The 26,739-nt window shown below is 47.9% G+C and overlaps 1 protein-coding gene across 14 annotated transcripts in view; it reads left to right on the top strand.

Annotated features, from left to right (window-relative positions):
- Window positions 1-26,739, top strand: part of LOC127006963 (headcase protein-like) — a 124,787-nt gene that overhangs the window by 76,116 nt on the left and 21,932 nt on the right. For all 14 annotated transcript variants that reach the window (XM_050877390.1, XM_050877383.1, XM_050877392.1 and 11 more), the window contains exons 3-5: window positions 5,264-5,452; window positions 12,389-12,571; window positions 26,085-26,283. In XM_050877390.1, the coding sequence (XP_050733347.1) occupies window positions 5,264-5,452; window positions 12,389-12,571; window positions 26,085-26,243 (531 nt within the window). In that variant the 3' untranslated portion in view covers window positions 26,244-26,283. The remainder of the gene's footprint in view (window positions 1-5,263; window positions 5,453-12,388; window positions 12,572-26,084; window positions 26,284-26,739) is intronic.

The following is a 26,739-nucleotide window of genomic DNA, read 5'->3' as shown; positions in this document are numbered from 1 at the left end:
TCCATCCGTCAGTCAGTCAATTAGTCAGTTATTAAGTCCGTAAGTAGGTCACCGTATAAGTCAGTCAGTCTGTCGGTCACTAAGCTATTCGTTAAGTCAGTCAGTCCGTAAGAAAGTCAGTGTTTTAGTTTGCGCAGTCAGTCAGTCACTCTTATGTCAGTCAGTCACTCAGCCACTTCATCCGTCAGTCAGTCAGTCACTAAGTCTTTCGTTAAGTCAGTCAGTCAATAAGTCAGAGTTTAAGTCGGTCAGGCACTCCATCCGTCAGTCAGTCAGCCACTAAGGCATTTGTTAAGTCAGTCCGTTAGTCAGTCAGTCCGTTAGTCAGTCAGTCCGTTAGTCAGTCAGTCAGTCGGTCACTAATCCGTTCGTTAAGTCAATCAGTCAGTCAGTCGATCACTAAGTCACCCGTTAAGTCAGTCAGTCCGTAAGTAGAGTCAGACACTTCATAATAAGTCACTAAGTCTAAGCCGTTCGTTAAGTTAGTCAATTCGTAAGTAAGTCAAACAGTCCGTAAGTAAGTCACAGTCTAAGTCTAACGCACCCGGTCCGCCACTCCCATCACCCACCACCGCAATACCCGAGTGAATCCGCAGCTTTGCCAGATAGCCGCTGCAAAACCTTAGTACTCACTCACTGCCTGCCCTCTCCCTGTCCCTCTCCCTCCTCCTCCTTCCTTCTCGGTGTGAAGAATAAACGGGTCATCTACTCCGGACCTCTGCTACAGCTTCTTCCTCCTCTTCTTAGTAATTGTTGTTGGTGTTGTGTTTGTGTCATCTTGTTTTGATTGATTGTTTGTTTTGGGGCGATGATGATGATGATGATGATGATGACAGTGATTGTGTTTTTTATTGTTTTTTTTTATATTACTTTCTCTAACTCCGTCTGCGGATTCACTCCACCCACCGCATCGGGTCCTAACCACCGCGAGACTACCTGTGTGTTGGTGATGATGATGATGATGATGATGATGCTGATGAGTGGTGATGATGATGATGAGTTTAATAGTCATAAGATACTGACACCGGCACCTACCTGACTTAACTAGCAGTGCACACCTTTCTTAATCATAATCACGGTTGCTGACTTTATATTTTGGCACTTTATAAATCTCTCAGTCTCTCCCTCACCCTCTCTCCCTTTCCCTCTCTCGCCGCCTGGCTGTTCTAACAAGGGGGGGGCGGGGGCGGGAGGTCACCTGTTCCCCCCCTTCTCCCCCCCATCGCCTTCCGTTCACATGTAACACCGCGGCGACGCTTCCTAGGTAGACCTTCCTCTTGATTTATCTTCCCTTTTTTTTGTCTTGTGGAAGTGGATTTTGGGGGTGGACTGGCGGAAGTGGGTTAGTTTGCTTGTTAACGTTATTTTCCTTTTATTTCCACGTTACAGCATTATTTTTAGTACCTTTTTTTCTTGGTTTATTTAGACCTTTGCATCTGATTATCATAGGCAGTCAGTTCACGTTTTCATCGCTTCGTTTATTTCCATTTCGATTTTCTTTTGCGAACTAGTATTGAAATAACTGACACTATTTATAAGCCTCAGTAAAAATCGTCTCTCTTACTTCCATTTCTCTTGAATATCACAAAAACTGACGTTGTTATCCATGAGCCTTGCAGTCAAAATCGTTTCCTTGGCTTCGATTTCTCTTTAAGATCACCAACTCTTATTTCTTTTAGGTACAAACGCCTTAAGTCACGCATCAACAAAGGGGAAGCGTGTAAACAGGACAAGGAAAAGGAGAGGTGAATAGGATGCTAAGCCATTGTTGTTTTTTTAAGTCCGAGGTGACGTCATTTCCTTCAAGGTCGGCCAGCGAGCCTTCAGTGCTAACCTTGCGTGAAACACTTTCCTTATTCGCCGTGTCCGCCTTCCTCTCTGACCTTCCTCCTGCAGCCCGGGCCTTGCATGCGCCGGGCGTCCTTCGTCGTGTTGTTGTGGCCGACGAGACGCTGCACGCCCATTAGCAGCCTGGCCTAAGCACTTGAATCTTTTACCGGAATCTTTTACCTCACCTCTACTTTTTTTTTTTTTTTTCTTATGAGCGAGAAGACTGCCTTGAACTGGTGTCTGTCTATGCCTATTTTTTTTTTCCTCGTCAGTGAGTCTGCACGTCCTTAGTGATATGCTTTAGTCGTCCAGGTATTCCAGTCTGAAGATTTTCATTCCAACACGTAGTTCCAGGTGTTCCAGTCTGCAGCTTTTCATTTCAATACGTAGTTCCAGGTATTCCAGTCTGCAGCTTTTAATTTCAACTCGTAGTTCCAGGTATTCCAGTCTGAAGCTTTTCATTTCAACTCGTAGTTCCAGGTATTCCAGTTTGAAGCTTTTAATATCAATACGTAGTTCCAGGTGTTCCAGTCTGAAGTTTTTTATTTCAATACGTAGTTCCAGGTATTCCAGTCTGAAGCTTTTCATTTCAATACGTAGTTCCAGGTATCCCAGTCTGCAGCTTTTCATTTCAATTCGTAGTTCCAGGTGTTCCAGTCTGAAGTTTTTCATATCAATACGTAGTTCCAGGTATTCCAGTCTGAAGCTTTTCATTCCAACACGTTGTTCCAGGTGTTCCAGTCTGAGCCTTATCATGTAAACACGTATGGCATGCAGCGAGTCTTGTGTTTCCTCGGCTCGATGTGTTTTCCGTTGCTGTCATTGTTCCTCTTGACCGTGTTGTGTTGCTCCGCGGCGTCCCGTTATTAAGGCTGGCCTCCGCGTCCAGGGCCACAGAATCACCTTAGCGTGAAGGCCTCGCGAAGGCGTCTGGTTCTCCCGAGACTCAAACCGTTACCGCAATCCAGAGGGGCAAATTCTCTCTCAATCCTTTTCCACCTCGGGCCGCGGCAGGAGCCTGGCCGTACCCACCGCTGCCGCAGCTTCCCCCGGTGGGCATCACTCGGGCATGGAAGCTGTGGCTGGAAGGGCCTCGGCTTTGCTCTTGTCGGCCTGCCCTTCCATCCTACCCCCCCCTCCCCATCCTCCCCTTGGCTAGCGAGCACGGAGGCAGGGTCACCTCCAGCGTACGAGGCACCCCTCCCCCTTCGTCTTTCTGACGGACACACCCACGCCGTCTGAAAGTTGACAAAGGGGCGTGGTCAGGACGTGCTCAAGGCCTATCATCTTTCCTTCAGAATTTGCCCCGCCCCCGTCTGGCAGCGCGGTGTTAGATGTACGATAACAAGCACTTTCCATCAGAAAGTCGGCTTGCAACGACAACGACGACCAGCATCAACCCTCGCAGCGGGACCAACCTTGTCACTGTCCTCCTCACCCTTCCCTCCACCCCCGCCCCTTCCTCTCTGCTCCTGTGTCCTCCTCCTCCTCCTCCCTCATTGTTCTGTTCCTTCCCTTCCATAGTCTTCTTATTTTTTTTTAGTAGGGACATTCTTGCGGAAATGGTACAGTCCCGGGAACCAACCAGACCCCTTCAAGTAATATTTTCTACAGAAATTTACCTCTTAAAGTCTCGAAGGCAACCCAAGGAAAATGTTTATCTCCGTCTATTATATTCACGTAGAGAAAGCAACCAACTCCTTAATTAAGCAACACAAGAACTGTTAGGTACGCGAATTAAGTCTTCCGCTACGAGGCTCAGCTCACCCGGTTGATCAAAGGCGTGTGTCTCGAGGCGTCCAAAGCGTGCGGCCCCCTCAGCCTCCTCCTGTTACCGCAATGAGAAGGGCGAATCTGCGGCCCCTTTACTCCCACACCCTAACACACTGCTTTCCCTGTCCTGAAGCCTGAAGTCCTTTCCTCCTCCTCCTCCTCCTCCTCCTAGTCCTTGTCCTCGTCCTCCTTCACTGTCTATGTTCCCTGTCACACACTGGCTGTCCCTTCCTCGCCGCAAGATTCGCCCGCCCCCCGTGTGGCTCTCGCGTGTCGTCACCAGCAGCAGCAACTGTGGCACTCCTTCGCCGGCACCCTCACCCCTTGACCGGGGCACCACTACTCAGGTTATGCAGGCAAGGCAGAGGATACATAACACGTCCTCGAACCTCATGTACTCCGTCCTGACAGCCTCTTCCACTTCCTCAATGTTGACACTACCTGCTCTTCCTCCTCCTCCTTGTCCTCCTCCTCCTAACACTTCACATCTTATGAGTAAAATATTTGCGGAAACTGAAGGGGCTGTGGGTGTGCCGCCACGCCTTGGCTGAACAACGATGTAAAAGAGAGTGAATTATCTTTTCCATTTCCAGGCTTGGTAATATTTTCTCGTTCAGTTGTAGTTTGTTCGCGGGAAAGACGGAAGCAATCTGCCGGCCGCTCCACGCTTGGTTCCTATTACCGCAATTTTGCCGGCGAATCCCACATCCTACACCGCCTCCTCGCCTCGTCCTTCCCTGTATTATCTTTCCTCTGCGTGCTGTGAGGGCCCGGGGTAGGGCGGGAGGCGTCACGGCACCCGCCTCGGAGTGTCACCCTGCCGGCCACTGAGCACCTTTGGGAACGGTCAGCCACCTCCCCCAGGGTGCTGGCTGACCGTGTTCCGCTGGTGCTGGCCGGGTCAGGGGGAGGCTCGGAGTGGGCCGCCGCGACGCCCACGGCACCTGCCTCGAGCCCCACACCACCTGCCACCTTTCTTTATCCGGGATTCGACCTGACCCCCGCGGGGCACGCGCGTAGAGACCAACGGTTGACACAGCAACGAGAGGTTAGAGAAGAAGGACCAAGAGAGGTGACAGGGGAACATAATATATGCATTATATTTTTTATATTTCTCTTTATGTTCTGTCTCTACCTACTGTCTCCTTCCCCCGTCCTCACTCCCATCGCTGTCCTTCAGGGACCAGATGATCACCTGTCTTGCGGAAGTGGGGCCCGGAGTGGAAGGCTGCCGGCAGATTACTTACGAATAGCTAATCTTGTGTTCAGGACCCGGAAAACGAGAGGCAGACTGGTTACTGGTGGCCGAGCTGGTGATTTGTTCCTCCATTACCACTGATGATAAGCTTAATATTCTTCCCCCCAACACTTGAAGCTCCAACACGTGTACCTCACTTCCTGCTCTGGTGTCTGTCTTCCCCTTCACGCCACACGGCACAACACAACACTCACTCAACCCTCACACACGAATAACATGAATAATAACGAAACAGTACCTAACCTCCCACGCCAGGAACTCACAACACAGCAGTAGCAGCAGCCCAGAGTAAAGTAAAGTATGTCCTATGTATGTGTGCAAGATGAGGCACACCCTGAGAACCTATCATAAGTGGCCGACCCGAGACTTGCGTTTGCTCCTTGTTGTGGTTCTTCTTTCCAGATGGAGGATGATGGACTTCACGGCAACGACGACACCCGCTGCTTCATCCTGTCCACCCTGGCGGCACAGCGCACCAGCAGGACGGCGTGTGTGCTGTGCCACCAGCCCCTCCTTGTGTTCGACCGCTACCCTCTGCTCGATGGGACCTTCTTCCTTACGCCCATCCAGCACGCTAAATCAGCCATCCCCGTGAGTATTGGCGGAGAGATAGATAGATAGATAGATCGATAGAAAGATGGACTGATAGAGGGAGAGTAAAAGGAATTGCAAGTGAAAGAATGAATGGAGAGAATAAATGGAGAAAAAGGAAACGACACAAAAAATAGAATACAATTGCAAAGATTAGACTTCAAGAGAGAGAGAGAGAGAGAGAGAGAGAGAGAGAGAGAGAGAGAGAGAGAGAGAGAGATTCTTTTTCTTTTGTCTGAGGAAAAAGGAGAAAAAAGGAGTCAAGAAAAAGAAGTTAAAAATAAGAAATAAAATAAGGCACTCGAGAGAATAAAGGAATGGAGAGAGGAGGAGGAGGAGGAGGAGGAAAGTGGCTTCTGGTGTCGTCTCGGGTCTCGGCCTGGCCCAAGACGCCCCTATAATGGCTAAGTCAACATCGAAGTCCTCCTCTCCGGCCGCGGCGCGCAAACACTGAGGCGGAGATCGAGATTCCAGCCTTTCTTAGCCGCCGACGAGACCAACCCTCAAGACCTTTACCTTTCTCAGCCCCCGACGAGACCAACCCCCCTCAGACACCAACCTTCCTTTCTTAGCCGCAGACAAGACCAAACCTTAGAGACCCTCACCTTCTGCAGCCCCTTTCGAGAACAACCCCCCTCAGACCCTAATATTCCTTTCTTAGCCCCTACGAGACCAAACCTTAGACCCTTACGAGACCGTTTTAGCCCTTTTCGAAACCAACTCCCTCACACCCCTAACCTTCCTTTCTTAGCCTCCAACGAGACCAAGACTACTCAAAGACCCTCATTTTCTTCAGCCCCCGACGAGACCAACCCTCAGAGACCCCCTACTTCTCCAGCCCCTTTCGAGACGTTACTCAGTCCACATCTTAGAGACCTTTACGAGACCTTCTTCAGCCCCTTATGCGACCAACTTTCCTCAGTCAAACACGAGACAATTTTCCCCAACTCTTCAGGTCAACAATTTTAATCAATTCCTCACGAGACCTTCTTTGTTTGCCCTTTAAAGAGAACGTTCCTCCTTAGCCCCTTACGAGACCAACCCTTCTTAGAGACCCTCAAGAAACCTTCCTAAACCTCTTACGAGACCAACGTTCCTCAGTTCCATACGAGACCAACCTTCCTTACCCTCAAAAGAGACCACTGTTTTCTTAGAGACGTCCCATCCTCCTTAGCTCCTTACGAGACCAGCCTACCTACCTAAGCCCCAAGAGACCAGCCTTCCTCAACCCCTCTCAAGATAGATCAACGTTTCTTAGCCCAAATCAAGACTAACGACCTTCTTTAGCTGCTTACGAGACCAGAATGACTTAGCCCCTTACGAAACCAGATAGATCAATAGACAGGTGTGTGTGTGTGTGTGTGTGTGTGTGTGTGTGTGTGTTACGTGGGGGCCCTTCACCGCCATAGTGGTCGGGAATCTGGAATCAAAGGACCTCTCCACTCTATCCGCGATCAAAAAAATTTCTTCTTTATGAAAAAAGGAGATAAGATCAGGCTGGAGTGCCGATAAAGGGGTGGTGAGAGGCGCTGCGACGAGGGGGGGAGGAGGCCGAATGATGGGCTGAGGGGGGGAGGTGATGGGGGGAAGGGGCGCGAAGGAGGGGAGGTTAGAGGAGTGAGGAGAGATTAAAGGAATGTTGAAGATGGGCTGAAGGGAAGGAGAAGGAGAGAGGGCGGGTATGAAAAGCTAAGAAGTGAAAGCGAAACGAGAGTAGGAATTGAGACAGAGAGAGAGGAAGATTGCTAAGACTCTAACGCGATGGTGAAGAGATAGTTGAGGGAAATTATAGATAGAAAAATGGAAGAGGAGAGAGACAGAAGAGTTAGGAATGAAAAGCCGAGGAGTGAAAGCGAAAGGAGTAGGTATTTATAAAGAGGAGGATTGCTAAGACTCAAACGTAATGCTGAAGAGGTAGTTGAAGGCAAATTATAGATAGAGAAATGGAAGAAAAGGAGAAAGAAAGAAGAGTTAGGAATGAAAAGGCAAGGAATAAAGGAGAAACGATTGTAAGGTATTGAGACGATTCCTAAGACCCTAAAATAATACTGGAGATGTAGTTAAGAAAAAATGAAAAGGAGGAAAAAACTGAGTAAAAGAAGCAGTAGGAGAGGAAGAAGCTTGCTGAGAGTAGACGATACTGAGGACGAAGTGAAGCAGAAATGATAGAGAAAGAAGAAAGAGAAATACACAGTGAGAGAGAGAGAGAGACAGACAGAGAGACAGACAGACAGAGAGAGAGAGAGAGAGAGAGAGAGAGAGAGAGAGAGAGAGGAGCAAAGACATACAGAAGGTCCCCGAAAGCAAAACACTGACGACACAGATGTGGAAAAAATACTTGAGATTAACTAGAAGACTTTAGGGAATGAAATAACTACAATAAATAAGGGAAATATAAGAAAGGCAAAAGGAGTGTATAGATCCTTTTAATAATTTGAAACTGAACTGAGGAAGACATGAAGTGAAGGCAGTGAATAATGAATAAGGTTGAAGTTGAATAAGGAATAGGATAGGATAGGAGTAGATAGGAAGGTGAATGAATAAGGAATAATATAGAATAAGAAAGGTGAATAAGAAATAAGGCATCAGGTTTAATAACACAGAACGAGGAACAGAATAAAGTTACCGCCAAGCACTTACGCAACAGCAGCAAAGATCACCCTGAAGATACGACGCAGAAGGAAGGAGGAAAACACGAAACGTAATTCAACAAGGGGCGGGGATGAAGGGGGTGAGATAAGATAGAAGAGAAATGTGGAGATGATGAAGGAGCGAAGATAAGACAGATGAGGAATGTGGATATTATGGGTGAAGGACGAATTATGGAAATGCAGGAGAATGGGATGAAATACGTAATGGAAGTGAAGTTTGAAAGAGAGGAAGGAATAGAAGTGGGATGGAGAGTGAGGTGAAGGAATGAGAAAATAACGACTGGAAATGAACCTTGAGGAAGAGAAAGATGAAGGGAATGAGAAAATAACGACTGGAAATGAACCTTGAGGAAGAGAAAGAGGAAAAAAGAAGAATAGAAGGGAAAGGAAAGTGAAACGAAGGGATGAGAAGACAACGATGGAGAAGGGAAGAGGATGAGAAGATGAGAATATACAAGTGGAAATGAACCTTAAGGAATAGGAAGAGGAAAAAAGAAGAATAGAAGCGAGGACGAAAGTGACGCGAAGGGATACGAAAAAAAGAACAACGAAGGAGAAAGGAAAATTTTAGAAAGATGAGAAGAAAAAGGGAAATGCTTGAAGGGAGAAGGAAGTGGAAAAAATGGAGGAAGAAAAGTGGAAATGAAAGTTAAACAAAGGAATTAGAAAACAATGATGAAGGGAAGAATATGGGAAAATGAGGAGAAATAGGAAAGCGTTTTAAAAATCTATTCTTGTTTTCGTTTAAATATTGTCCGGTAAAAAAATTATCGTTGTCTTCGCTTAATTAAAGTAAAAGAAAGTGAAATAGAAATAGAAACAAAACTAAAACAAAGGAATAAAAAACAAAAACAAAGGAGAATGAAAGAAAATAAAGAAAAATAAGAATAAACAGAGAAACGCTTAAACATAGAAAAAATAGGAAGGACACAGTAAAAGTTAACATAGGAGTAAGTGAGTAGCTATGGACTTCGCAGATAGGACACAGCGGCAAGGATCATGTGTCACGACCTCGAAAACGAAGAGAAAAAATACCAGAGAAAAAATACCAGAGAAAAAAATGGTATATAAAAAGGAGGTCGATTTGTCTTCTTACACAACCCAAGTCAAGCCCCCACCCCCACCCCCACCCCCACCCCCGCAGTCAAGACCCCCCCCCAGCCAGCCCCACATAGGACCGGCCCCCTCCACTCCTCCCCCCCCTTTCTCCCCTCCATATTACCTCACTCTTGTCTAGTTCGAGTTCTTCCATCTTTCTTTCCTTGCCTTTCTTCCTCTTACCATTCCTTTCCTTCATCTCTTCTTTTCTCTTTCCTTCCTTCTTTCGTTCCCTCGTCCCTTCCTTCAATCTTTCCTTCCTTTCTTTCGTTCTTTTCATCTTCTTTCCTTCCTTCCTTTCTTTCTTCCTTTTATTTTCCTTCTGACACATTCCTTTCCTTTCATTTCATTTTTTTCTTTTTTTACTTTCCTTCAATCCTTCCTTTCTCCTTTCCTATCCTTTCTTTCCATTTCTCTTCTTCCTCCTTCCCTCACCTTCTTTCATTCCCTTTCTCCAGTCCCTCCTTCCTTCCTCTCCTCCCCCTCCCCTCTCCGTACCCAAACCCAAGCAAGCAGGTCGGTCCTTTCTGAATACCAAGACGCCAACCAACCTTTCCCAGCCAGTCAGCCAACCCCGTGTGTCGTGTCCGCGTGTTCGTACCCAGCTCGTTTTTTCCTACCATTTTCCCCTCGTTTTTCCCCTGCGGCGGCAATATATTACTGGAAAGACCTCGCTTGAAAAAATTCCTCCCGCCCTGAGTATATATATATGAGCTGAGAGTCCCTCCTGTTTGGTCCTCCTTGTGGGACTCTCTCTACCTTAACCTGGTTAGTCTTTGGGAGTCCACGAGTGTAGAGGTTTTTGTTTTTTTTATCTTTTTTATTATTATTATTTTTTTTTAGCTTATACGTCTGATTTGGTGATGATGGTTGGTGATGATGGTGGTGTGGAGGTAGTACTGGTTATGGTGGTGTTTAGGGTGGTAGTGAAAGTACTTGGAAGAGTGAAAGCGATGGTGTTGGTAATGGTATTCAATTTGAGAACGATACAGCCTTGGACAATGGATGGGTGAATGGCTAGTAATAGGGACAATGGAGAAAGACGGATAGAGATGGAGATAGAGGTGTTGATAGTAGTAGTAGTAGTAGTAGTAGTAGTAGTAATGGTGGTAGCGGTTAGACTCTTCTCACTTAGGGTTAAAAATTAATAAAAAGAAGAGAATATGGAAGAAGAAGAGAAGGAAGAAGGAGGAGAAAGAAAGCTGGAGAGATAGAAAAAAACAGACACTCACTCAGGTAATTCAAGGCAAAAAAATAAAGTAAGAAAAAAACCGCAAAAATTAAATAAGTAAAAAAGTAAAAAAGTAAAGTAGGAGCAGACGTTGGAGGAAGGAATAGTGGAGGAAGGAGAAGGAGAGCAGGAGAGGGAAAGGGCATAGCTATTCATCATCACGGTCAGGTCTCTCTCACGTACGAAGGAGGAGGAGGAGGAAGGGATAGAAGGGGGATGGTAGGCACTTGACTTTTGTGAGGGTGAGGGAAGGGAAGGAAAAGGAGTCAAAATTTATAAGGGAAAGGAAGTGGAAAGTGAAGGAAGCGAGGGAAGGAAGGGGGAAGGGGGAGAAGGAAGAGGAAGAAGAGGAGGGTGCTTGTAGTGAAGGGAAAGGGAGAGAGTAAAGTAAGGAAGTGAGAGAAGGAGGGGAGAAGGGAGGGGAGGAATGAGGAATGAGGGGAAAGAGGGGAATAGGTAAAGGGGATGCAAGTGAGAGGGGAAGTGTGTGTGTGTGTGTGTGTGTGTGTGTGTGTGTGTGTGTGTGTGTGTGGAGAGTGGCAGGTATCGGAATGTGGTGTGGTGGAGTGACAGACAGACAGACAGACAGACAGACAGACGGGCGGGGTGCTGAGGGCAACCACCTTCAACCTTTACCGAGAGGAGGAGAAGGAGGAGGAAGAGGAGGGGGAGGAGGAGGAGGAGGAACAATATAAAGGAAAACATGATAAGAAAAAGATCCAGAGACGAAGTTAGAGAGAGAGAGAGAGAGAGAGAGAGAGAGAGAGAGAGAGAGAGAGAGAGAGAGAGAGAGAGAGAGAGAGATTAGGTATACAGTGTTGCCATATTTTAAAAGATCATATTCGTTCGTCTAGAGTTTCATCCTTTTCTTGTTTTTTTTTCTTTTCTTTTTCTTTCTCTACCTTTCTGAATCTTTCTCTTCCTGGATTCGCTAATTAATCAGTCCACTTACTTTCTCCTCCTCCTCCTTCTTTTCTTTCTTTTTTTTCTTTTCTTTATTCTCTTTCCCATCAAAATCTTATCACTTCATTGTCTCCTTTCTTTTCCTCGCCCGTTCTCCTTTCTTCTTTGTCTTCTTCTTTTCTTCCTCTTCTTCTTCATTAGTCTCCCACCATCCTTCTTCTTTAATAACTTTTCTCTCATTAAACTTTTTTGCCAAGTTCAAACACGTTCTTTCCTTTCTCTTTTGCAACTTCCTCCTCTTCTTCTTCTTCTTCCCAAACTTTTTCTTTTCCTTCTTTTTTTGTCCTCATTTTCTTCCTCTTCGTAATCTTCATTTGTTTTTTCTTTCTTTCTTTCCCTCTTCTTGTTCTTTCGGATCTTCTTCTTCTTCTTCTACTTCGTCTTCTTCTGCGTTCGTACTGAAAACCCTTTGACCTTAAGACTCATCCTCCGCCCTACCCACACAGGCTCATAGAGGTGACCTTAAAGTCAGTCTCTCTCTCTCTCTCTCTCTCTCTCTCTCTCTCTCTCTCACGGCTACCTCGCTTCTTAAACCCTTCACTTATAAACGCCTAAAGCTAAACTGTCCTTAAGAAAAGCCTTCACCTCCTCTTCCTCTATATTTTACTAAGTACCTGTTCATCCCACGCCCCGGCAGCCTCCTCCCTTAACCGCCCTGTGTTCCCGTGCCCTCCGAAAGGTTAAGTAATGAAGCACCCATCACAACAACCTTCCTTTACTATGAATGGGTTTCGTCTCTCATGTTTCCCGGGTCTTCCTTAAACGTGGGTCCTTCCTTGGGTCATGCAGGACGCCACTAAGCTCTCTCCTACCCCCCCTCCCCCTTGAAGCAGCGCCCTCTTGCAGACTCCTTACGTTCTTATGTTTCTCTTTCTCCTGCCAGCTGATTCTAGGCCCGTAAGATCTTCCTAATGCTTGTTTTGTATGTCTTCCAGAGTTGCCGGGGCGTCTTTCTGCTTCCCTTACTGATTCTCTTTCTTTGTCTTCCTCCAGGTGCGGGTGGAGGGTCGGCAGCAGTACTTAGCGGCGGTGTGCATGGGTTGCCTCGAGGGGTGGTCGGTAGGGCTCCGCTGCGCCTATTGCAACACGCGGTGGAACGGCTCCGCCCTCATCCTCGGCACCATGTACTCCTTCGACATCTTCGCCGCCATGCCCTGCTGCGAGGGGCGACTAAAGGTACGTGCCATGCCCTCTGGTGGTGATGGTGTTGTTGTTGATGGTGGTGGTGATGGATGGGGGTTTGTTCAGTAATGGTAGGAGTTGGTGGTGGTGGTCGGGGGGGTGTAGCTTAGGTATGGTGGGGAGTGGATGGAAGTGGTGGTTGTGGTAGCGGTTGGTTCGTGTGAGAATGGTAGGGGGTGGGTTGTGGAGGTGGGCAAGAAGAGTGGGTTGGATGGGGTAGTAGTGGGAGTGGGCAGGAAGAGTGGGTTTGGTGAGGTTGTGGTGGTGTTGGGTTAGCTTCGGAATGGTAGGGGGTGGTAGTGGGGGTTGTGGTGGGCAGGAAGAGAAGAGTGGATGGCGGGGTGGTAGGGCAGGTGGGCGTGGTTGCATTGCTCGAGTGGTTTCATTGCGGAGTCTCCTCGTCGGGTTACCGGGGAGCGAGCGAGCGTACCCTTGGATATGTGTGTACCTGAGCGAGCGGAGGGCGTGCGGCACCTTTCCTCTTGTTCTTGTGCGGGCCAGGGTTAGGTGGGGACAGCGTTGCCATATTATCGTACTCAGCGTATTGTATTTTCGTACTTTCTGAACCGAAAACCATCAGTATTTAACAGTTTCAACGATAGCTTTAATAGACTACCGTTGTTTGTGTAGGTAGTAGGTATGGGAGTTTTGGGGCCTAAAAATGGAAAATGCAATGTTCAGGACGATAATTTGGGAACGGTGGATGGGGAGAGGGCGGTGTGGTGGTGATGAGAGTGGTGATGATGGTGATGTGTGTGGACAGGTGCATATGTATCAGCGGGAGGTACAGGCCCCGTTTGTGCTTCCGCGGTGTGTCAGTCGGCGCCTTGTACTCCCAAAGCCCTGGTCGGCGGGGTGAGGGGAGGGAGGCAAGAGAAGAGGGGTGCCAGAGGGGGAGGGAGTACACAAAGCCGACACTGTACACCGGGCGACACTTGACACTGTAGGTAACACTCGACACCTCACACTGATATCACTGTGTCGGCGATAGCGGCGTCTCTGTCGGCTCCTGTGTGCGTGTGTGTGTCTGAGTGTGTGTAAGAGAGAGAGAGAAAGACGAGAGATGGTCCATATTCTCAGACGCTTCCCCCTCCCACATAAACTATTTTCAAACTCCAAAAAGGAGGTTAATCGGATTTTCATGACTGTTTCTTCACGTTCATGGCACAGGAGAAAGGTCACACTACCACCAGGGCCATTAAACTACCCATGGAAATGCCCAAAACTCCTACGAAAGCCTTGTCAAATATGTGTGCTCGGGGTCCGAAATGTCAGCACCGTCATAATTATTAAAGCCCCCCCTACAATGTCCTGGCTCGCTTCCCTTCCTCGCCATAGACATAAACACTCCCCTTTCTATTTCCCTTGCTAAAAACTCCGACCCTTCCTTCCCTCCCCTCGTCCCTTCCCTCGCTATTGTTACCCGGGACAAAATTCTCAAGTACCGTAGACATGCCGGGGTATTTAAACCTGGCAGAAAATGTTCGTAAAGCAGCGGTGGTGATGAAAATGGACTGAGGGGCGGAGGGAGGGAGACACGGAGAGAATAGGGTTGTATGGAGGAATAACGGAGGAGAGGGAGGATGGGGGAGTTAAGAGACACGTTGCTACTCGAAATTACGGAGGAAAGGAGACAAAGAAGGAGGAAAAATATGTACGTTGGGTCGAGGGGAAGGCAAAGTGCTTCATTTAGTTCCTTTTTTGCCCATAAACTCCCTTACCCAACCCTCTAACGACCCACCCTTCCCTTCTCTTCCTTCCCTCCCCTTTCCCAGTCCTCCCTTCCTTCAATTTTCCCCGCATTCTCTTCCTTCCCCTTCCTAGCTTCCCCTTCCTTCCCCATCCCTTGTACCCCTTCCTTCCCCTTCCCGGCCCTCCCTTCCTTCACCTTTCCCCGCATTCTCTTCCTTCCCCTTCCTTTCCCTTTCCCATATTCCCCCTTTCTTCTCCATTCACAGCTTCCCCTTCCTTCCCCATTCCCTTCCCTGCCCTTCCCTACCTTCCCCATCCCCTGTACTCTCTTCCCTTTGCTCCCCTTCCTTCCCTTTCCCAGCCTTCCCTTCCTTCCTTCCCCCTTCCCTTCTCTTCCCAACCTTCCCTTAAACACACTGAAGACCTTCCTTACCCTACCCTTCCCTTCCCTTCCTTCCCTATACCTTCCTGCCCCGTCCCATCGCTGTATTATCCCTTCCCTTCTCTGCTCCCATTCCTCTCCCCTTCCCTGCCTCGGCCTCCCCTTCCTTCCTTCCCCCTTCCCTTCCTTATTCAAACTAAACCACTCCCTTACCAGACCCTTTCCTTCCTTTCCAATCATCCTATTCTTTCCTGTCCCATCCCATCCTCTGTACTCTTCCCCTCCCCTCCCTTCCCTGCTCCCCTTCCTCTCCCCTTCCCACGCATCGGCCTCTTTAATTGCCCTCAGCCCCGCCCATTAAGCTCAACTGCCCCTACTGAGTCCCATTACCTTGCCCATCCGCTCCTTCCCCTCACCTCTATGGGTTCTTTTTCCGCCCTCTAAACTCACGTACTCACTCACTCCTTTCCCTTCCCTCCCTCCTGATGCTACTCTTTGTTGTTGATGTTGTTGTTGGAAGTGTTGTTTTTCTAGCTTATTTTTTCTTGTTTCATTTAATAGTCCTCGTCCTCTTCCTCCTTCTTTCCCTCCTCCTCCTCCTCCTACGTATGTCACCTCCTGGTCTTCCTCTCTTCTGAATTCATCCATCCAACACGTTCTTATTACTCCTCTGCTACTATTACTTTTACTACAACGTCTACTACTACTACTATTACTACTTTTACATCTACTACTACTACTACTACTACTAGGCCTACTGCTACTCCTGCTATTACTCCCATTGTTATTACTGATAGTTACTGCTACAACTACTACCGCTATCACGACTACTACTACTTTTACTACGATTACCTCCTCCTCCTCCTCCTCCTCCTCCTCCTCCTCGTACTTATCGTCAGGGGCCCTAAAACAATAGGGGGCTTTTACGGAGAGAGAGAGAGAGAGAGAGAGAGAGAGAGAGAGAGAGAGAGAGAGAGAGAGAGAGAGAGAGAGAGAGAGAACGTTTAGATAAGTGATAAGATTATTTTAAGATCAGAGAGAGAGAGAGAGAGAAAACATGATCAGGAAGGGACTTGTTCTCTCTCTCTCTCTCTCTCTCTCTCTCTCTCTCTCTCTCTCTCTCTCATCCTTCCATTTCTTTCCCTTTCCTTTTTCCTTCATTTCTCTTCTTTTCCTTTCTTCTTTTCTTTCCCTTCCTCCTTCCTTCTTTTCGTTTCCTTCTGCCTTTTTTCCCCTCTTCTTTTCCTTCCTTCCTTCTTCCTTCTTTCCTTCCCCTCTTCAGTATTCTCCTCATCATTCCCTTCCCCCCCTCACACACAACAAACGCCAAAAATCTTATCCCCATTTCCCCTTACCACCGCGAGACCCTTGACCCCTCACTTTCCCCTCGCCAGAAAAGGGAGGACAAGAGAAGGGAAGGTCTAGCAAGGAGGGGAAGGAAGGGAGGTATGGGAGAGTTAGGGAAGGGAAGGAAAGGGGAGTATAAATAGATGCAGATGGAGGGACGAGAAGGGGAAGGAAGGGAATGAAGGAGAGGGAAGGGAAGGACAGGAGAGGCAGGGGAGGGTGAAGGAAGGAGGAGAGGGACAAGGGAAGAAAAGGGAGGAAGGGAAAGGGAAAAGAAGGGAAGGTCTGGCAGGGGAATAGGAGGGAAGGAAGAAGGAACAAGGATAGCGAGGGGAAGGAGGAACAAGAAGGGAAGGAAGGAGGAAGGGAAGGTAGGGAAGAGAGGACAGCCATGGGAAGGGAAGGGAGAAGAAGAGATAAGGGAAGGGATGGATGGCAGGCAAGGGAAAGCAAGGGAAGGGAAGGGAAGGAGGAACATGAGGGAAAACGAAGGGAATGAAGGAAGATCAAGGAAAGAGAAGGGAAGGGAGGGGACGAAGAAACTAAAGGTGAAACGAAGGGAATGAAGGAAGGGCAAGGGAAGGGAAGGAGGAACAATAGGAAAAGGAAGGGCAAGGGAAGGGAAGGGAAGGGAAGGCAGGACAGGCACGGAGGAGGACGTAGGGGGAGGGGCGTATCCAGGGGTCGGGGTAAGCCTCGCGTCGACTGATGTTTGACCAGCCTCGTCACGTTTGCCACTCGGCCCGTAAACAAAAATACAGTTTGTCTCCTTACAGAGCCAAACGAGGGGCGCTTTTTCACGGGTTGAGGCTGACTTCTGTGTTGTCATTACCGTACGTGTTTTTTTTTCTTTCCCTCACCATTATTTCTTTCTCCCTCCATTATATATTTTTTCCTCCCTCCTCCTCCTCCTCCTCCTCTTTCATGGGCTATTATGTTTTTCTTTTTATTATCTTTTTGTAATTTCGTCTTTTGTGGCTTTTTTTTATGTGTGTTTGTGTGTTTGTTTCTGCCATTAGTGGTTTTTTTTAATCAGTGTTTTTTAATGGTTTATCTTGTTTTGTTTTGATGAGTTGTTAAAAGGTGTGTGTGTGTGTGTGTGTGTGTGTGTGTGTGTGTGTGTGTGTGTGTGTGTGTGTGTGTGTGTGTGTGTGTGTGTGTGTGTGTGTGTGTGTGTGTGTGTGTGTCATATGCTTTGGTAATTAATTTCTCGCCTTAGTATTTTTGTTTTCTTTTTTAGTTTTCTTTTCCTTTTTCCTTTTTTTCATCTTTTAAGCTTTTTATTTTCCTTCGTTTCCTCCTTTTCTTTAATAATGTTTCGTTAAAGTAGGTTATCCTCTCTCTCTCTCTCTCTCTCTCTCTCTCTCTCTCTCTCTCTCTCTCTCTCTCTCTCTCTCTCTCTCATATCTGTTACACTCGCTTAATTCCTACACTCAACACCTCAACTCAGCACCAGAACGAACTTATATACGAACCATGTGTGGGAGGAAGGCTGCCAGGCGGAGGAGGAGGAGGGAGGGAAAAAAATATATGGTCGTTGTAAATTTTTAGTAATCGGGGAAGTGAAGGTCGTTCTGGGGAAATAAAGTAGAGTCGTAGAGCTCTCGCGAGGAAACTCTTAGATTTAGTCGCCTCGTATTCCCGCCCCTTTCCCGCTCCCTCCCGGCCGCCCCCCCCCTTCACCCTCTGCTCCCTCTACATAACAACCTGCTGTCCACGTATTCCTCTATCGGCCCCTAAACGCCCCACATCACACGCCCATCGCCTCTCACCAGCTCCCCTTCTTCTTTCCTTTTTTCCTGTTCCGTTTCTCTACTCTGGTTTTCCCTCTCTTCCTCTCTCTCCCTTTTTCGAGTTGTTTTCTCTCCTCTGTGATTTCGTTTTCTTTTCCTTCCTCCGGTTTCTCTGTTTCCTCTTCTTTCTCTTCCTCCTTCTCCTCTTGTCTTCCTTTCCTCTCTTTTTTCCTCGTTTTCTACTCCTTTTCTCTTTTTTATCTTCTTTATTTGCTGTTTTTTCCTTTCCTTTCCTTCGTTTTCTTCCTTCCTCTTGTTTCTCTGTTTTCTCTTCTTTCTCTTCCTCCTTCATGTCTTGTCTTCCTTTCCTCTCTTTTTCCCCTCGCTTCCTACTCCTTTCCTCTTTTTTTATCCTCTATTTGCCGTGTTTTCCTTTCCTTTCTCCTTCTCTCGCTTTCTCATCTCCTTTTCCCTCTTCTCTCCCCTGGTCCTCCTTTCTCTTCTTATTTCTCCTCTTTTTTATACTCCTTACTTCTTCCTTTCATCTCCTCTTGAGTCTTCCCTTATTGTTCTTTGTCCTCATCGCTCGCCTGTCTCCTCTCATCTTGTCCTCCTGTCCCCTCTCTCATCACCCCTCCTTCCCTCCCTCCCTCCGTCCCTCGCCGCCACGTTCCTCGCCACCGCGAAGGCGTGAATATGAAATAAAATGGAACAGACGTCCTGGAACGCCACGCTGGGCCTCGCGGGGCTTGGCGAGGGGCGGCGGTGGTGAGGCGGTGGTGTTGGGTGTTCGGCGCTGCGGCCCGGACGATCGCACTGTCTAAGGCGCTGTAGAAACGTATGGTAAAGGGACTCACTCGCTCGCTGGGCTGATAGGACGCTTTTGGTTCTCACATTCAGTATTTCCAAAGTCCGAAAAATTCATTAATCGGGGTTCCTTTAACAGTTTTTATATGTTCGTGATACAGAAGCCTTGTCAGCACGCTTTCCGTTCTTACATTCAGTATTTCCAAAGTCCGAAAAATCAATTAATCGGGTTCTCCTGAGCTCCTTTTCACGTTCATGATACAGAAGCTATGTTAAACTACCACCGAGGCCATAAAACTACCCATGGACATGCTCACAACTCCAAAGCAAGCAGTCTTTTTCGCTATCATGGTATAGAAACTTTGTCGAACTACCACCAGGGTCATAAAACTACCCCTGGACATGCACACAACTCCAGAGAAAGCCCTGTTTTTGTTTTGGCACAGAAACTTTGTTAAACTACCACCAGGGTCATAAAAGTACCAATAGACATGCCCGGAACTCCTGTGAAAGCCTTGTCTATGTGTGTATTTGGGGTCGAGTTGTTCCTTTTTCTCTGCCTTTCCTCTTCGTCGTCTTCCTGTTTCTATATTATTTTCTTCCTTCTTCTCTCCTTCCTGTTTCTATATTATCTTCTTCCTTCTCCTTGTCTCGTCCTTCTCTTCATTCTCCTCTCACTCCTCGTCTTCGTCCTCGTATCTGGTCTCTTATTCCTCGTCCTCGTCCTCGTCTTTATTTTCCTCCTTCTCGTTTTGTCTGGGTCCCTTATTTTGTTGTTGCTGTTTTTGGGTGGAATTCCGGGAAGGCACAACCGATAGCCCAACACGTCTTCCGCCCCGCCGCCGCTAACTCCGCCTCCCCCGCTTCCTCTGAACTAAATAATGTCTTGTTTTGTCCTTTGTCTGTCTCTTACTCTTGCTACTGCTGCGCCTTCTCTTCTTCCTCCTCTTCTTATGCCTTATTAAATCCATCTACACACTTTCAACTTTTTCATTTTCATGTTATTATTAGTTTTCGTGTTCATTTGTATTTCCTTCCTTACTAACCATCTGGCGTTGTCTCTCTCTCTCTCTCTCTCTCTCTCTCTCTCTCTCTCTCTCTCTCTCTCTCTCTCTCTCTCTCTCTCTCTCTCTCGGTCTGTGTGTGTCTGTGTGCTTCCCTCTATCTCTCCTTCCCACAGGCTCGTTCTCCCTTCCTTCTCCCTTCTCCTCGCCCCTCCGGTCCTCCTCTCCCTCCCTCACTTCTCATCACAAAATCGGTGCCGTGTTCCTCGCTGTCCAACCTTTTGTGTCGCGACTCATCCTCAGCGTCCAAGGGTGTGTGTGTGTGGGGAGGAGGGGGCGTTTATTGGGTCCTCGTGTGTGTGTGTGTGTGTATGTGTGGGGGTGGGGGTGGGGTGGGGGTGGGCGTCTTCTTCCCTCTCACCTCCTTGTCGAGATGAAATCCTTCTTTATTTTTAGAGGCAATTTGAAACGAGGGACGAGAAGGATTGACGTACGGCGGAGGAGGAGGGGGAGAGGGGAGAGGGGGAGGATTTGAGTGAAAGAAAAGGTAGGAAAAAAGGTTAAGAGCCCAGATAAAGCGAGGGAAGTGGTTAAGGAGAGAGGGAAAGATCTTTGGGATTCCACAAGTCACACACGAAATTGTCCTTCCTCTCTCTCCTCCTTTTCTGCCCTCCTTTGGTCGGCCCGTTTGTCCCTCCTCCTCCTCCTCCTCTTTCATCCCCTCCTCTTTCTCCAATCATATCTCCCCGTATCTCTCCCCCAACGCAGCTCCTCCGTCCAACGCTTAGGCGGCGCGACAGGACGGAAAATAAAAGAAGAATGTTATGAGCAAAACAATATGGTGCGGAATAGTGACTTATGCATTTTCGAAGAGCTGAGGGATAAGGTTATTCTCCTCTGTCACTCACGCGTCCTCCTCTCCCTTCCCTTCCTTTCCCTTCCCTCCCCCTTCCATCATAGTCTTTCCATTTATCCTTCGTCCACTCTATTCCTTCCCTCTTCTCCACTTTCTCCTCTCCTCATCTTTCCCTTCCCTTCCTTCCTTTCCCCTTCCATCATAGTCTTTCTCTTCATCCTTCACTTTCCTTCACTTGCCTCGTCCACTATTCCTTCCCTCTTCTCCACTTTCTCCTCTCCTCTCCCTTCCTTTCCCTTCCTTCCCCCTTCCATCATAGTCTTTCCATTCATCCTTCGCTTCCTTCACTTTTGCCTCGTCCACTCTATTCCTTCCCTCTTCTCCACTTTCTCCTCTCCCTTCCCTTCCTTCCTCGTCCCTTCCCTTGCCTTTCCTTTCATCCTTCGCTTCCCTTCACTTCTTAACTCATCCACTCCCTATCTTCCCTTCCCCTCCCTGTCCTCCTCTCCTTTCATTCCCTTCCCTTCCCCCTTCCATCATCCTTCCCTTTACATCCTGTCTTTCCTTCCCTTCATCCTTCGTTCCCTCATTCCTGGCTCATCCACTTCCCTCGTCCTCTCAAGCTTCTCCACTCTCTCCTCTCCTTTCCTCTCTCCTTCCACCCCTTCCCTTCCCTCCCCTCACTCTGCCTCATCCACTCCCTATGTCCCCTTCCTTTCGTCTTCTCCACTTCCTTCCCTCTTTGCCTCCCCTCTTCCATGCCTTCCTTCTACCCCCTTTCCCTCCACCTCACGTCCTCCTCTACAACACACCCCAAGCAACACACTTCCTCTTCTTCGTCACCTCTTACGAAACACAACACAACACAACCGACCACAACCTAAGCAAACCAAAACGAAGCCAAGCAACCAATCAATCAACCATAGCAACCAAAGACACAAGCAATACGAACTCCCCTTTCTCCTTCCTTCCTTCCCTCTACCACCTAAAAAAAAATAAAGACCTAAAAAATGAGCCATAAAAAACCGTAAGTGCAGAAAAAAGGTGAGTTGAACCTTTAAAACGAACGCAAAGTGCCCCGTCGAAACCTCATTCCCGAAAGCCTCATGCCTAAGTCGGGAGGATCAGAGGAGATCAAGAGGGAGAGAGAGAGAGAGAGAGGGAGAAGGGTAATGGCGGAGAGAGAGAGAGAGAGAGAGAGAGAGAGAGAGAGAGAGAGAGAGAGAGAGAGAGAGAGAGAGAGAGAGAGAGAGAGAGAGAGTAGGTGACCGGTCGTGTGTACTGTACGATTTTCAACCTCCTCTTTTTCTTTGTTTATTCTTTCTACTCATATTTGTTTCCTCTCTTCCTCTTCCTGTCCTCTTACTTCTCTTCTTCGTCCTCTTCCTTCTATGCATTCTCCTCTTATTCCTCATCTTCGTCCTCTCCTTTGTTCCCCTATTCCTCGTCTTCCTTCTATTTCTTCTCATTCTCGTATTCATTCTTCTCTTCCTCCTCCTCCTCCTCCTCGTCCTCCTCTCTATCCACGTTTCCTCACTCACTCTTCTTTGTCTCTTCTTCCTCCTCTTCTCCTCCTCCTCCTCCCTATCCACAGCCCTCTCTCACTCTCTCTTCTTCGTCTCTTCTTCCTCTCCTCCTCCTCCTCGTCGTCCTCCTCCTTCCTATCCACATCCCTCACTCACACACTCTTCTTTGTCTTCCCTTCTTCCCTCCTCCTCCTCCTCCTCCTCTTCCATAGCATCGGAGATAAAAATTCAATCCTATTTATGATTACCTTGTGGAGTCAAGACGAGGGAGGATATGAGAGGAGAGGATGAAAGGCTGACTGATATATAAATTGGGAGGAAAGTAATGTGAATGGGAAGGGGAGGAAAGATGGATGCCGAGGGGAGAGAAGGAAGGGAGGAGGGGAGAGGAGGAGGGGGAAGGAGGAAAAGAATATATATCGATACTCCTCCCTCTCCTGCTGAAATGGAAGGCGATAATGTATGAGAGAGAGAGAGAGAGAGAGAGAGAGAGAGAGAGAGAGAGAGAGAGAGAGAGAGAGAGAGAGAGAGAGAGAGATGAATTGCAGGAGATAAGTAAAGGAGGAAGCGTGTAAAAGAAAAAAAAGTTAGTCCAATATAGAAAGGAAAATAGAAATTGAAATAACTGATAGAGAAGTAGAACAAAGAAACAAAGAAAACAGTAGAAATACGATGATGATAATGACGAAGACGATGATGATGATGATGAATTGATGAGCGAAAGGAGTGTATGTAAAAAAAAAAAAAGAAAGAGGGCAAAATAGAGAACTTAAAGGAAATCAAAAGAAGGAAATACGTAACAAAAGAAGACAAAAATAGAAAAGATGATGATGATGGTGATGATAATGAACACAAGAGAGAGAGAGAGAGAGAGAGAGAGAGAGAGAGAGAGAGAGAGAGAGAGAGAGAGAGAGAGAGAGAGAGAGAGAGAGAGAGAGACAAAAACAGCAATGACAGTAATGATGATAATGCCTTGAAAATAGATTAAAACAACAATGATGGTGGTGCAGAAGAGTGAGATTAAGATAACAATGATAGTGATGATGATGATGATGATGGTGATGGTGGTGCAGTGAAAGAGAGAGAGAGAGATTAAGACAAGGCAGTAGAGGCGGGTGGTGTCTTTTTCTGCCTCTGTCGCTTAATGCGCTATAGGCTTATTGGAACCCGTTATCGAGGGGCGCAGGTGTTGTGTTTATAGTGATACCTGTGGGGGGCGGGGGGGAAGAGGGGGAGGAAGAAAAGGGGGGAGAAGAGGGGAAGAGAAGGCCTACGTTTCACGCCGCTACGCATCACCTACACACACACACACACACACACACACACACACACACACACACACACACCATGGATTAAGGAAATGGAGGTAGATAGATGAAAGAAGGAAGGAAGGAAAAAGGGAGGATGGAAGGAAGGAAGGAAGGGAAAAAAAAAGAGAAGGAAAGAATAACGGAAAAAACGAAGGAAGGAAGGAAAGAATTCAAAAAAGGAAGGAAGGAATCAAAGAGGGAGGGAGGGAGGGAGGGAAGGAAGGAAGGAAGGAAGGAAGGAAGAACTGATGGAGATTAACGACCCTCTTTTGCACTTCCTTTGCATCTACACACACACACACACACACACACACACACACACCTCGCCTCCCCCCAACACAGACCACCCTACCCCCCTTTCCTCCACCCTCCCACCTCCACCTCCACACACTCCACTGCCCCTTCCGGTTTCCTCCCTCTCTTCCACCTTTCCACCCCATCGCCCCTGGGTTGTGCGGCGTGTCAGGTGGGCGGAACATAGGAGGGAGAGAGAGGGGAGGGAGGGGAGATGTTGGGAAGGGGAAGGGAAGGGGGGGAAGAGTGGGGAGAGAGACAACAGTAATCCTTTAATGAAGATCCACTGGGCTTGACCTTGCTTGACCTCACTCTCGGCTTCATGATATCCGGGTTTGCTTCCTCCTCCTCCTCCCCGCGGGTCACTCACTCACTCTTGCTTCGTTCCGGGTTACCTAACGGTGAGAGAGAGAGAGAGAGAGAGAGAGAGAGAGAGAGAGAGAGAGAGAGAGAGAGAGAGATGGACGTTGCGATAAGATAAAAAAAAATTGCGCTGAACGAGATAAATATAGATTGTCATATAAAGAGGAAGGCAATTCGTAAAAGGACCGATAAGTAGATAGATAGATAGATAGATAGATAGATAGATAATTAAATAGATAAACAGACATAGATATTGGGACAAGAGAAAGGCACAAAAAGAGAGGAAGAGGAGGAAGAGGAAATACAGGGAAGAGGAAGAGGAAAAGGTAGACTAGAAATCGCAGTGAAAGACATCCCCTTCCCCCTCCCATTTCCCTCCCCCCCCCCTTCCCCACCCCCACCCCCACCCCCACCCAAAAAAAAAAAAAATTCAATACAACACGGCCGTGAATTAATAAAAGTCAAAGCGCTTAAATAAACAAATCAAATACCACAAAATAAATAAAAAAGCTTAAAAATATATAACCCAATTTTAAAGCTCTGCCGCCGGGGTTGTGTTACGGCGGTTGGGATGGAATTTAAGCTCAGGAATTGTGTCTCTCTTACTTCCGGGTTGTGTTGTGGCTGCGGGCGGCGGTGGTGGAGGTGGTGGTGGTGGTGGAGGGTGGAGGTGGAGGTGGTGGTGGTGAATAAATAAAAGGGCGGAAGGAAGAGGAAGACCCAGGAGGAGGAGGAGGAGGAGATACAGTTCGTGGAAGAGAGGAAAGGTACGAGGGAAGAAGAAGAGGAGGAGGAGGAGGAGGAGGAGGAGGAGGAAAGAATGATAAAAGAGGGGAGAGAAAAGTCGAAGGCAGGGATGAGAGAGAGAGAGAGAGAGAGAGAGAGAGAGAGAGAGAGAGAGAGAGAGAGAGAGAGAGAGAGAGAGAGAGATGGGGAATAAAGGGAAGTAGAGAGAGGAAAAGAAGAGGAAGAGGGAAAAGATGAAAGGACAGAGATGGCAAGGAGAGGAAAACGGAGAAAGGGAGGGAGGGAGGTGGGAGAGAAAGAGGGGAAATGTTGAAGGACGAGAAATAGGAGAGAAAAAGGAAGGAAAAGGAGAGGAGAGGAAAGAGAGAAAGAGATGAAATTGATGATGGGAAAAGCCTGAGGAGGAAGGGGGAGAGAGAGAGGAAGTTGAGGGAGATAGATGAGAAAGAGAGAGGGGAAGGGATTCAGCGTCAGGGTGAGGGAAGGGAAAGGGGAAGAGAGAGGAGAGGGAAAAAGGGATGAGGCAGGAAGCAAGAGAGAGAAATTGAGGGAGATAGGTGAGAAGGAGGAGGGGAAGGGTAGGGGGGAAGGGATAGGGAAGGGATGCAAGGTTAGGGAGAGGGGAGGGAATGGGATAGAGAGGGGAGAGGGAAAAAGGGAGAGGCAGGAAGCAAGAGAGAGAAATTAAGGGAGATAGGTGAGACGGAGGAGAGGAAGGGTTGGAAGGGGAGGACCAGGGAGAGAGGGGAAAGGAGGAGAGAGGAAAAGGATAAGGAAGGAAGGGAGAAGGGGAAGGGTTGGAAGGGGAGGGATAGGGAAGGGTTGGAGGGCCAGGGAGAGGAGGGGAGGCATTAGGGAGGGGAGGGGTCTTGTTGCGCCATGAGGGACGCAGCACTGACCTGCCTTCCTGCTGTTCACCTTGAATATTGATGTCGAAGGGCGGCGTGTGCGTGGCCGTGTGCGCATGTCTGTGTGTGTGTGTGTGTGTGTGTGTGTGTGTGTGTGTGTGTGTGTGTGTGTGTCCATGCTTTCACATCAATACGAAAATGAGAATCCCCCCCCTTAAAAACCTTCCCCCCGTCCTTGGTCAGGCAGCCCACTCTTTACTTCGCTTTAGTGTTGACCTCTAACTGCCGTGCGTGCCGTGACCTCGCTTAACATTGACTGCTGGGTCACGTCATCCCCTCGTTACGGCGGGTGGGGAGGGGAGCGAGTGGAATAGGGGGAAGGGTGGAAGATAATGAGAGGGAAGGTGGGGAGGTGATAGGGTTGGTTGATAATGGTATGGAGGGAGGAAGGGAAGGGAAGGGAAGGGGAGGTAGGGAAGGGAGGATAGGAAGTAGTATTACGTAACTGAGAGAGACAGAAATGGGAGCGAGGGAGAGAGGGGTCATCCAGTCCGCACCCTCAGCCTTGCCTCACGCCGCCCTCTTCTCTCCTCCACAGTGCAGTAAATGTGACTCCGTGGTGATCCCTCCAGACCAGAGACTCAGCTTCTTCAGTGACTACAGTAGGACTCACGCCTGTCCCTCCTGCGGCCACCTCGACCACCACTTCGTCAAGCCGCTGAGTTCCTTCATCAGAGAAGACAAGCAGACGTGGTAGTCCCGTCGCCCTCCCGCCGTTCTGGGCCTCTCAGCTCAGGGTGAGTATTGGCAATCCTCGCTTTGTTCTTTCGATTTTACGGTAAAGGGCACAGACATTAAAAAAGGGGAACATTTTAAATACACAAATTACATCAAAACACATGCAAAACTCCTTTAGATAAATATATGTTGTGATGTTTAAATGTTTCATTCTCTAACGCTTTCACAATTGATGATTCCTTGTGTAGATAAGCCTACAAATAAGTTGTTCCCGTTAGGTTGAAAGAAGCTTAAAAAATATAGCAATTTAGTGAGGAAGTTTAGGTCCCCAACGAGTATTATTAACATTGATTTTGCGGTACACGAGACATTAAAAACAAAACAAAGGTCAGTGTGGAGTGAATGTCAGCTCAGTCAAGATTACTTTACGGATAGGTTAGGTCAAGTTAAGGTCGTGGTGTGGGTAGGTAATATTAGTTCGTGGATATATAGAATAGGTCAAGGCAAAGGAATGG

The sequence above is a fragment of the Eriocheir sinensis genome, chromosome 34 (genome assembly GCF_024679095.1).
Source record: "Eriocheir sinensis breed Jianghai 21 chromosome 34, ASM2467909v1, whole genome shotgun sequence".
Taxonomy (NCBI): Eukaryota; Metazoa; Arthropoda; class Malacostraca; order Decapoda; family Varunidae; genus Eriocheir; species Eriocheir sinensis.
This window is presented reverse-complemented; position numbering and strand designations above follow the sequence as displayed.